General features: G+C 43.8%; 1 protein-coding gene across 3 annotated transcripts in view; it reads right to left on the reverse strand.

Moving 5' to 3' along the window:
• The window catches only part of HIRA (histone cell cycle regulator), a 79,869-nt gene that overhangs the window by 61,259 nt on the left and 5,888 nt on the right, over positions 1–12,722 (reverse strand). For 2 of the 3 annotated variants that reach the window (XM_077745947.1, XM_077745950.1), the window contains exon 2: positions 90–152. The exons of the other annotated variant lie outside the window; for it this stretch is intronic. In XM_077745947.1, the coding sequence (XP_077602073.1) occupies positions 90–152 (63 nt within the window). The remainder of the gene's footprint in view (positions 1–89; positions 153–12,722) is intronic. 3 annotated transcript variants of the gene reach the window in all.

The raw sequence follows: 12,722 nt of genomic DNA on the forward strand, positions 1-12,722 counted from the left end.
AAGTATTTTATCTTCAGCTCAGTGGGCAATCAGAAGCAGAGTAAGGTGGCAGGGCTGTGAGTGCTCCCTCTGTTACTCTGTGAACGTACCTTGTCCTCCAGTTGCGAACTTGGTCCCGTCAGGGTGAATATCAACTGAAAAAATTGGCTTGCCTGGAAATAAAGGGAAAAAAAAACACACACACACAACATCTACCTTGGCTTATATTCATTGGACAAAAGCAACAAAGTAAAAAATTTTGAAATAGTGGTTATTTGAGTAATCTTTAATCACTGCTCCTAGGAAAAAATAATAGGCTGCTGATAAATTAACTGTAAGAGCAGAGTGATCTAACAGTTTCAGTTAAAGTATAAACTGCTGGAAGGCTCTCCAAGTGACATTAAATAGCTTAGTCTAAAAGTGGCACAAAGCATTCTGTCACTAGAACAACTGAGTCCACAGATTGCCTGGGCACTTGTACAGATGTCCAGCGGATAAGAGCTGGCCACCTTCTGAGAACACAGTTGTAAAGGCTATGAGCAGGTCATGACAACAGCTGAGTCACAGCAGCTATACCTCCAGCCATCTCCCCATCCCATGGATCTGCACTTGGCTGGCAGCCTTGGACACATAAGCACCCTGGCCTTTCTGCCTGGCTGACAGCTGGGTAGGACTAGTAGCTGACTGTAATCACAGGCATCACTTCCCTCATCATGCTTCTGTTTCCCAAAGCCCTCCTCTATATTCGTGCTACATCGAAGTCCGTGGAGAGTCAGCATTCTCAGCATCTCCTCTGGCTGAACTTCCTCCACAGGATGTGCCCTTTTAACCGGATGTTCAGTCTTTCTAGGGGCAAAGACTGTAGCTACTAGCTCCTAGAGTGTAGGGTGCACACCCACACCAGGAGCTCATGAAGCTAGATAGCTAGCTATAGCTTGGTGGACCAGACTGGCAAAGGTGTCATGACCGCTTTAAACCCAGCAGACTAGAAGTATTCCCGGGGTCTGGGCCCTGTAGGCATTTGTCTAGCTCCCTCATCTGCTTCCATGCTAAGAGTGGCATGTCATTGTTGTTGTGTTCATCACCACATCCTCAGCTTCTAGCATAGGTCAGTAACATTTGTTTAGTGACAAATTAGATGCATAATGAATACCAGCAATCACTGATACACTGAAGGTGCTATTGCTGAGGAGTCTCTTAGTTGAGGATGCGCTGTCTCTCTAACCCAAGAGGAGCTGGCATGGACACCAGAACGAGGGTTACCACTCTAGAATCACATGGTGGCAAGTGCAGACAGGGTGGGGTGGGGCAGGGGCAGGTGATGGCTGCCTAAGAGCTGAAAGTCCTGCTAGGGCTAGTGTCCAAGTATGGGAAATCAAATATTGGTACTCAAAAAAGGCAATGGCCAGCATGAGCCCCAAGCAACAGCCAGCTCACCTTACTTTCTTCTGGAGAGCCATACCCCTACAGGCAAATTGAGCCTGAGCTTCTACAAAACAAAGGGAAATGTGCTCTCCTTCTTACTTGTCATTATGTGGTAGTGGGGGAAACAGCTGTGCAAGGCCAGTAGCAAGCAGGTGTCCCAAGTGCAAGGGCCCTATTTTGTATCAGAGAACAAGGAGAAACCTAGGAAAGTTGGAAATCACATATTAGTTCATCTCTACTACTTACTGAAATTCAAAACAACACAGGCTGCTACAACAAGCCTCTGACATCATATTGGCAGCTCCAGCCTGGTCCCTGAGACCCTCGGTCACCTCCAGGTACACACGCTAGAGCCAGAGCTCTACAGTGAAAGGTGAAATTTAGCCAAGTGGCTACTGATCACCTTCCTAGATAGAGCACATGGATACTCAAAGCTGTCCCAAACATACAGGAAATTCAGTCCTGGTCTGCTCTGAGCCTTCACTTCAAGGGTTCTCAAGAAAAGCCCCAACACAGCTCGGCACTCTTATAGCTTTGAAGGAACCAGAACCAGCAGTGGAGCACACTCAGGGGGGCATGAGGAGAGAGGGCTATTGCAAGTTATTCTTCCATAGTCCAGATGGGCAGACCCTAATTAATTAGCCCCATCTTCATCTTCAGGTGCTGAGAACACTGGTGAGAAGAACTGGGGGTGCTCAAACTGGTGCCCCTGTGCCTGTGCACTCACACCTACAATGGCACACCACACCCTTCCTGGGTGAGGTGGCTGCCATGTGTGCTAAGCCAGAGAGCCTGACGTGCTGGTGCTGAGAATGTGCCACACTTTCCCATAGTCTGAGGACCTGGGAGGGAAGGAGTAGCAAGAAGGTGGGTTTCTTGCCCATCTGGGCCTGACAAGTGCCTAACGGGGAGGCCTCAAGACACAAGAAAGGACAGTTGGGGCTCTGGGCCCAGGCCTGAACTGCACAGACCATGGTACCTAGTGCTGAGACTGAGGTTCAGTGTCCTGACAGACACCAGAGGAAGGTGACCGATTAGCACCACTAAGAGCCTTGTGAAATTCAGAAGGGCAGATGTCTCCCAGTATGGGGAGGACAGCAGCGAGAAGTGTCAACCCCATTAGCAACATTCTCTATTCAGAACCTCCCAAGAAGCTGCAATGGGCCAGTCCTTGGAAGTGCCAGCCAGCTACTCCTTCCAGGAGAGGCAGAGTCACACTGAGGTAAGCCCTGTGGAGTTCTTCTTCCCAGTCCATGACATGCTCTAATGAGCATCTGATGTGCTGCTCAAACCCTGCAGGCAGCACAGCCCAGGATATTCTCTAACTCTCACACTGCCCTCTGAAGTAGATAGTTCTAACATCCTTATTTGACAGAGGGGGAAACTGAGGCACACAAGTTAGGAAAGTTGCCCAAGGCCACACAGCTGCCTTCTCCAGAGCCTGAGCTTGAAGTATGGAAATGTACTTCCCCTCCACGGGGAATACTTCTGGAGATGCTGGGATGACGCTGCCTGGAGAGAACTGATTCAAAGCCTACAAGTGAAAGGTGAAGTAGGAAGCCAGAGTGAGAGCTATGCACATGTGTGCAACTAGTCCTGATGACCTGAGCTTAGCCTTGGACTTGCTATACTGAGCACTGATCGCCCCGGACACCTCAGACCCACAGGATGGGGGAGACAGCTATCTGGTAAGGCTCCAGTGAATCACATTTCCCAGGACTCCTGCCCCTGTGTGTTTTCCTCTCCTTGAATTTGGGTTGGCTCTCTGATGTTTTAAAAGAATGCAACTGAAGTGATGCTGCTCTAGTTCTGAGCTTAAGCCTCAAACAGGTCCAAGCAGTTCAACTTTTGCCCTCTGGAGAAAGCTTATTGCCATGTGAGAAGTTAAAGTTCCCTAAGACCACATGTTGAGACCCCCAAGCTGGCCACATGAAAAGGGTCAAAGAACCCAGACAACAATGAGAATCAGGGCCTTGACACAGGACCCAGGGTGAAATGTACTGGTCCCAAGCTACTCTAGCCATCCTAGCAGATTCTGTGCAGAACTAAGATGAGCTGTCCCTGCTGAGCCTGGCCAGGTTTCACAATCAAAAATAAATAATAAAAGTTACTGTTTTAAGCCAGCAGGTTTTTGTATAGTTTTTTATACGAGAGAGCACTCAAAATGCCACTTCATTCACTTTTATGCCTAAGGTAACTGGATCTGCATAGTTGTCATTTTCACCAAAAAAGTTCTAGCTGATTCAGCATCAGTCTTGAGAAGGCCATCAGGAAGGAATATCCATCGGACTATAGGAGTGCTTTTCAGTTCCTTAAGTCTGTGAGACATTGTATGTCCCCTCAAGAAATACATCAAAATCACTTAAGTGCAATTACGGAAACCGCAATTCAACTGAGTCCTAAAGGTTGACAAGTCTTTAGCCAGAAGAGAAAGGAAGGGAATGTAAGGTAGACGGGACATGACACGGAATACAGAATAAGCCTGACAAGCTGCTGCAGGGTGTGGGGAGAGAGGAGGCTCGGGAGATGGGCAGGGCCCAGCAAGGCACCACTGTGGAAAGCAGACCTTCCTCTATAGCTATCTCTGAAGCAAAGGAATGCCACGACCAGATTCACATTTCAGCCACACAAAACTGTGTGGAACATGGGCTTTTAAGACTGGAAGGGAACTGGTAAGCTGGAAGAGCCTTAAGTCTCCAGGGGAAGACAACAACTAAGGGCTGGGAATAGGCCTGGGTTAGAGCAATGAATGCACCTGGGTGGAATTCTCAGCCCTGTCACTCATCAATTATTTAATCTGAACAATGGGGAAGACACAGTCACCCTTAGAAGCATCTTCTAAGAGAGATTAAGATGCCATGTCACATTGCTTCGAAGACACACAGATTTCATATGTGAACATTTCTGAGATCATGATGTGCTTTGGTGAAAGGTGTGACTGGGGTAATGGGCACCATGTTTCCTTTTGTAGAGATCTGCCACAAAGCAGATGAAATACAGTAGTGCACCTACATAAAGCCACCAGCATAGTGCTGGCTCCCTACCTCCTTTTAGCACTAGGTTCTTCACTCCAAGGAAAACAGTGGTTCACATTCCCTCAGTAGAAATAGACCTCCTTTTTTCTATAAGCCTCTTTGAGGTACAGCTGAGGAAAAGGACCTATGGCTTGACTAGTTAGAAAACCCTGTGGCACAGCACAATGATAAAGATGAACTCCCAACTGCCTCCTGCATTCGATTTTTCTTTGTACTGAGACAGAGACAAAAGAGAAATTAATCCATTCCCTGGTTCCTAGAGCTGCCAAGCAGTCTCACATGCTCTGAACGACAATGGCCAGCATCCTATTCCTGCACACCCACCAAAGTCCATTCTCCTTGGGACTCTGCTTCCAGGTCACCCCTCCTGGACACCTTGCATGCCTTCTCAGACAACACACAGCACCTTGCTGTTACTCTCTTCACAGAGCCACGGCAGTTGGGCACTGTTCCCTGCCTGGGGGTTGCTGATCTGAAGACTACAGCACAAATACTCTCCATCTGGCAGGAATAGAGAGTTAATTTCAGAAGCTGGATTTTGACCGGGTGTGGTCAGGTAGAATCTTCCTCCCTCGTATCAGAGGAAAAGATTCTTGGAGGAGCCCACATGTGCAACTTAAAGTCCAAACAAAAAGCAATGGTCAGAGAGAAGCAGGGAGGGCTCAAACGAGAGTAGCTGGCCCTCTTGGGTGGCCTTCAGACTTTTGGTTTAGGCTCCTGTCTTTGGGCCTTTATGCTCTGACAGCTCACTGTGTAGATCCAATGTAACATCGGTGAGCATGTCCTGCTGGAATGGAAGCTTGGGGGAAGTTCAGGCTTTTGCCCAATGCACATTGTTCCTGGAAGCACTTCTTTCCTGCATACCCATTAATACCTGGTTTTAACAAATTCTGGTAAATTTGTAACTAAAAACAAAACATGGGGAAATGTTTGAAACATTTATTAAGTGAAAAAAGTTACAAAACAATATTAAAATATAAGGTAGGTGCAAAAGTCATGATCATCTATATAGAAAACCTTGCAGATTCCACAGAATAAATGAATTTAGTAAAATTGAATGACATAAAATCAACAAACTTAGTTGCATTTCTATACATTAACAGTGAAAAATACAAAATAGAAACCAAGAAACAATTCCATTTAAAATAGAATAAAAAAGTACTTAGAAATAAACATAACCAAGGAGGCGACAAGACCTGTACAATGAAAACTAGAAAACAGTGCTGAAAGAAATTAAAGACAGAAATAAATGTAAAGACATATTGTGTTCATAAACTGAAAGACTTAATTCCATTAAGATGTCAACAATACCCAAAGTTCTACAGACTTAATTCAGTCCCTATCAAAACTGCGATGACAGGGGTGCCTGGCTGGCTCAGTTGGTCGAGTGTGCAACTTTTGATCTTGAGGTTTTGAGTTTCAGCCCTGCACTGGGGGTAGTTTACTTGGAAAAAAACAACAACAACACAACAACAACAACACAAAACAAAAAATTGCAATGACATTTTTGCAGAAATAGAAAAACCCATCCTACAATTCTTATGGAATATCATGGGATGCCAAATAGCCAAAGGAATCTTGGAAAAGAACAAAGTTGGAGTCTTAATGCTTCCTCATCTCAAAACCAACTACAAAGCTACAGTAAGCAGAACAGCGTGTTACTGGCATGAAGACATATATAGACCAGTGCGGCAGAATAGAGAGCCTAGAAATAAACACTTGCGTTTGTGGTCAAGTGATTTTCAACACGGGCACCAAGACCAGTCAATGGGAAAGGGACAGTTTTATCAACAAATGGTGCTGGGAAAAATGAACATCTGTATGCAAAAGAATGAAGCTGGAACCTTACACCATATACAGAAATTAACTCAAAATGGATCAAGGACTCAAATGTAAAACCTAACGCTATAAGACTCTTAGAATAAAACATGGGGGAAAGCTTCATGACACTGGATATGGCAATGTTTTCTTAGACATGATACCAAAGACACAGGAATTAAGAGGAAAAAAACAGACAAACTGGACTTCTTGAAAATTAAGACCTTTCTGCCCACCAAAGGATACCATCAACAGAATAAAAAGGCAATCCACACAATGGGAGAAAATATTTGTAAACCACATAGCTGATGAGGGATTAAATGTCCAGAAATATAGAGAAAGCTCAAAGACAGAAAACAGAAAAACCCATTGAAAAATGGGCAAAAGACTTGAAGAGACATTTCTCCAAAGATGATATACAAACGGCCGATAAGCATATAAAAAGATGCTCAACATCATTAGCTACTACGAAAATGCATATCAAAACCAGAACGAGATTAACACCTTACATCTATTAGGCTAACTACTATTAAAAAAGAGAGAGAGAAAACAACAAGTGCTCATAGAAATTGTAATCCTGTGCATTGATGGTGGGAATGTAAAATGGTACAGCCACTTTCAAGACAGTATGGACATTTCCTTAAAAAATTAAAACTAGAACTACCCACGATCTAGCAATTCTACTTCTGAGTATTTATCCAAAAGAACTAAAAGCATGGTCTTGAAGAGATATTGTACACCCATGTTCATAGCAGCAATATTCACAATAGCTAAGAAGCAATATAAGTGTCCAGTGATGGGTAAATGGATAAGGAAACTGTGGTGTACATATATAATGGAATATTATTCAGCCTAAAGGAAAGAGTTTCTGATGGATTGTACAAGGTGGATGAACCCTGACAATATTATGCTAATTAACATATGCTAGTCACAAAAACACAAATAATGTACGATGTCAATTATATGAGGTCTCTAAAGCAGTCAAATTTATAAAGACAGAAAGACGGTTGTCAGGGGCTGGAGAAGGGAAAATGGGGTAGTTGCTTCATGGGTATATAGTTTTAGTTTGGCAAGATGAAATAGTTCTGGAGATTATTACTCAATGGCGTGAACATACATAACACTACTGAATTATACACTTGAAAGATGGTTAAGATGGTAAATTTGGCTATGTGTATTTTACCACAACTTAAAAAAATGCTAACTAAAACCAAACCAAATCAAATCAACCTATGTATCTATATATCTGTATAACTCTACCTGCCTGCCTACCTATGTACCTATCTGTAAGGCACAGGGGCATGAGAGGGTTAAAATAGGTATTAATTATAACTGCTCAGTGTCTACTATGAACACTACTATGGCAGTGGATACATGAACCCATACAGGTGGAAAACTGTATAGAACTAAGCCCCTCTTCCCCACTCCAAATGAATACAAATACAAGTAGAAAAGTCTGATTAAGGGGTGGACTGTGTCAATATCAATGTCAATGTGATATTATACTGTTGTTTTACAAAAGTGGGAGAAACGGGGCAAAGTGTACAAAGAATCTCTTAGTATTATTTCATTTGAGTGTGTGGGAATCTACAACTATCTCAACAATAAATAAATAAACATATATATGGTATATTTTTAAAAGTGTGTGTGTAGCAATATAAAAGTAATAAAAGTAAAATATCAAAACATCAGTGGTTGTCAATAAAACTGACTCCCTGTGCAGGTGATAATGTTCACATTTACATCGGCAACCAGCCATGTCTCTGCCCCTAAGCACTCATAATATGCAGCTAGCTCCTCTATCCAGCTGTCTACAGACATCACATCTTCACCTTCTCCACAAGGGAACTCCTGATCTTCTGGCTCAAACCCGCTCTGTCATCTGCCCATCGGCTAAGACCATGCCTGGGACAGGGGAACCAAGAGGCCCAACACAATGGTCCCATCACCCCCGCGACTTTTCTGGCCTCATCTTTTGCCTCCTCCCCCAGTCGCTGGCCCAGTGCCATGGCCTCCCTTCTGTTCCTAGACTGTGAAGTGCGTGCTTCCACTCAGCACCCTGCACTGGTTCCTTCCTCAGCTGGAATCTCTTCTCCCAGACACACACACAATCCTTTCTCACCTTTTTTTTTTTAGTCTTTGCTCAATGGTGCCCTCTCACTGAGGCCTGCCCCAAACACCCTACTTGAAAGTATTACTCCTCAACTTGGCACAACCAATCCCAATTCTCATCTTTTTCTTAGCAATTTTAAATATAGTGTATAATTTCCTTTATTGCATGTTTGTTCACCCCAACCACCAGAATGTAAACACCAAGAGCTCAGCGATTTTTGTCTGTTTCAGAGTCACCGTGGTACCTAGAGCTATAGCTTGGCACACAGTAGGCACTCAATGAGTACTTGTTAATGGCTGGAGAGAGCCTACAGCAGAGGCCCAAAATTCAAAAACACGTTCAGTATCACTAGAATCCCAATCTTTGAAAGGCAGGCTCTTCATCTTCTGAAGTGGGGACTCAGATGTCAACAAGCACCTGCAAGTGGAAGTACAGTTTTGGCTGGCTCACAAAGCCATCTGCTGCTGTTATCTCTACCGTTTTTGACCACAAAAACTTCACCAGTCTCCTTAAGCAAGCACTACCATAATGACATCTCATAGGTATCAGGTGGCTGAAAGATTCAAAACACAGCACAGGAAGGAAGCTGTAGCAATCATGTAACTGGTGTGTGTGTGTGTGTGTGTGTGTGTGTGTGCGCGCGCGCACCCGTGTGTTTGCCACAAACTAAAGAAAAGTGTGACAGGTATTTCATTCACTTCTGTACCATTTGCCAATGCACAGTCAAGGAAGTTTTGGTAACAGTCATTATCTATTTCTTCATACTCTTCTCTACTTATGCAGAACAGTTATTCCTTAAAAGTTATCTGCAAAATGGATTTCTATAAACATAATCATCTCTTCTACACAGTTCCATCAGAAAATTAAAAGCAATTAAAAACAATGTTCCCATAGGGTGGAAAACATTAGCTTTAACAGTAAAGTAACACTACAGGGGCACCTGGGTGGCTCAGTCGGTTAAGCGTCTGACTTCGGCTCAGGTCATGATCTCACACTTCGTGGGTTTGAGCTCCACGTCGGGCTCTGTGCTGACAGCTCAGAACCTGGAGCCTGCTTCAGATTCTGTCTCTCCCTTGCTCTCTGCTCCTCCCCCACTTGCACCCTGTCTCTCAAAAATGAATAAATATTAAAAAAAAAGAAAATAACACTACAGTTACTACTGTATCCCATAGTTGAAAGTTGCTAAGAGAGTAAATCTTTTTTTTTTTTGAAATAAAAGTTTAATTATTCCAAGAATATGAACAGTAATGATCTTGGCTTCTCCCTTTTTTTGCCCACATAGATAGTAAGATGTCTATTTCTTTTTTTTTTTATGTAGCAGTATTTTTTCTTTTTTTCTCTTTTTTACAAATAGTTTATTGTCAAATTGGTTTCCATATAACACCCAGTGCTAAGAGAGTAAATCTTAAAAGTTTTCTTTGCAAGAAAAAAATTGTGTAATTATGTATGGTGATGGATGTTAACTAGACTTATTATGGCTATAATTTTGTGATATATACAAATATGGAATCATTACATTGTATACCTGAAACATTAACACCATATGTTAATTATACCTCCATTTAAAAAAGGAAAATAAAAATAACAATAACAAACCTACAAATTATTTAAGTAGAAAATGCACAGCAACATTTTAACTATTCCAGTTATATGTGCAATGCAAGGTCTGAATGGAGGCTACACAATAAAAATACTGAATTTGCTGTGGTATCAGGGATTTGGCTAAGGTCCTAAAGAATGCAGACACTTTTACAATGTGGTATGTATACTAAATAAAATGTGTGTTTTTTTTAAAAAGCACCAAGCCACCCAGTTATTTTTTTCTAAATGGTCTCAAAGACCATTTAAAAAGTTGCAGCAATGTAAAAGCATTTTCTAATTTTTCCTAAATTGAACCTGTGATAAAAAGTAATTTTACAAATTAAAAGTACCCAATCACAAAATGCGTCATTATCTAGAAACACTAATATACCATAAGATGTATCCTAGTATAATTATATATGGCAACTAGCCAAAGATATAGGTGTTTGTCCTATTCCTTAATAATAGCTCTAGAATGGAACTCCAGTGTTTTCAAAAGGGAGAAGATAGGGGCGCTTGGGTGGCTCAGTCATTGAGCGTCTGGCTTTGGCTCAGGTCATGATTCCATGGTTCGTGGGTTCGAGCCCCGCGTCGGGCCCTGTACTGACAGCTAGCTCAGAGCCTGAAGCCTGTTTCATATTCTGTGTCTCCCTCTCTCTCTGACCCTCCCCTGCTCGCGCTCTCTCTCTCAGAAATATATAAAACATTAAAAAAAAGGGGGAGGGGGAGGAGATAAAGAAGCTACTTAAACGGGTGCTTGGAGAAGGCCCTGTGTGGTGGCCTCATTTGGTCCACCTCGTCTAATTGAATCCTGGCTCTTCCTCTCTGCCTTGTTCACAGCCTTACTGATCTCAGTGGACAACAGCCCTGCCCTTCGCCTGGGAGTCACCCCATCTCACATCCCACATTGTGCCCTGGTGACTACCTTCACAATATATCTGTAACTCAAACTTTCTAGGAAGGTGCAAGTGTTCCATATCTTGAGCTGGGAATGAGTTAGAGAGAGTATTTATTTGCTGAAATTCATCCAATTGTCTGTATACAAATAGTCTGTACACTTCACTATAATTTTATAAAACAATGTATATAAATTATACCAAAAAACATACATGTACACTCACATAAAATCCAACCGTTTCTCATCAGCACTATTACCTCCATCCTCACCGCTCAATCATCACCCTGGTCCAAACCAGTCATCCCTTACCTGGATCATTGCAACTGCCTTTTAATGGGTCTCTCAGCTCCCTCCCTTGCCCCCATATCCCTCCTAGTCCCCTTGCAGCAATAGGGAGGATCTCTAAGACCCAAGTCAGACCATGTTACTTCTCTGCTTACAAGGCACTGTGAACTGAGACCCGGCAGCCAGCAGGCCCTCCCAGTCAGCCCACTGCTCTCTCTGGCCTCATTCCTTGGTGCTCTTGCCCATGTGCAGCTCCAATCATAAGACATCCATACTATTCCGCAAACCTGCCAGGCAAGTACTGTCTGTCTGGAATATTCCTCCCTCAGATAGCTGCCTTCCTCACCTCCAACAGGCCTGTCACAGATGCAGTGGTACCTGGCTAGGCCCCCTCCCTTCAGGATTGAAGCACCTGCCCCCAGCTGTGGGAGTGTTGGCAGCCTGTGAAAGCTCCCAGCTGAGACCTTCTCCAAGGGGTACCTGACCTCAGTGGAAGAACTGCTTTGACCAAGGTCAGGTCCCCTCCTCAAGAGAGCCTGTGCCCAATGACTGTGGATGTGGCAATAGACATGGCACTTTGTCTCAATTCAGGACAATTCACAAGGACTAGCTGCAGAGCTGACAAGGATCAGCTGCAGCTTTTACTGCACTTGCATCTCAGCTCACCTTCTCCCTGTCCAGTCCTGCTTCCAGCACTCCCCCAAAATTCTTTTTTTAAACTGTTTTAAATGTTTATTCATTTTTGAGAGACACTGTGAGCAGGGGAGGGGCAGAGAGAGAGGGAGACACAGAATCCAAAGCAGGCTCCAGGCTTTGAGTTGTTAGCACAGAGCCCGATGGGGGGCCTGAACCCATGAACTGCGAGATCGCAACCTGAAGCAAAGCCAGATGCTTAAGTGCTTATGCCCTTCCTTAATAATTTTGCATGCAAGCCTTTTCCCCTCAGAGTCTATTTCTTGCGACAGTCTGCTCACATTACCTTTGCACTAAGGCTTTCCCAAAGCACCCTACTTAAAATTCTCCCACCATTAGGGCGCCTAATTAGCTCAGTCAGTTAAACATCCCACTCTTGACTTTGGCTCAGGTCATGATTTCACACCTCATGAGTTTGAGCCCTGAGTTCTGTGCTGTCAGCACGGAGTCTGCTTGGGATTCTCTCTCTCCCCCCACCACCCACCCCTGCCTCTTGTCGGCTGGTGCTTGCTCTCTCAAAATAAATAAAGGAACTTAAAAAAAAAATTATCGGGGCGCTTGGGTGGCTCAGTTGGTTAAGTGTCCGACTTTGGCTCAGGTCATGATCTCGCAGTTCTTAGGTTTGAGCCCCACGTCAGGCTCTGTGCTACCAGCTCAGGGCCTGAAGCCTACTTCAGATTCTGTGTTTCCCTCTCTCTCTGCCCTTACCTTGCTAGTGTTCTGTCTCTCTCTGTCTCTCAAAAATGAATAAAAACGTTAAAAAAAAAAAAATCTCCCACCCTCCACCCCATCACAGCGCTCCTCATCTGTCAGCTTGCTTCTCCACACACTCACCCATCTAATGTTCTCTGCAACTGCTCTTGTTTATGATGTCTGCTGTCTCCCCCGTGCGCTC

The sequence above is a fragment of the Crocuta crocuta genome, unplaced genomic scaffold (genome assembly GCF_008692635.1).
Source record: "Crocuta crocuta isolate KB4526 unplaced genomic scaffold, BGI_CrCroc_1.0 scaffold344, whole genome shotgun sequence".
In the NCBI taxonomy this organism is placed as follows: Eukaryota; Metazoa; Chordata; class Mammalia; order Carnivora; family Hyaenidae; genus Crocuta; species Crocuta crocuta.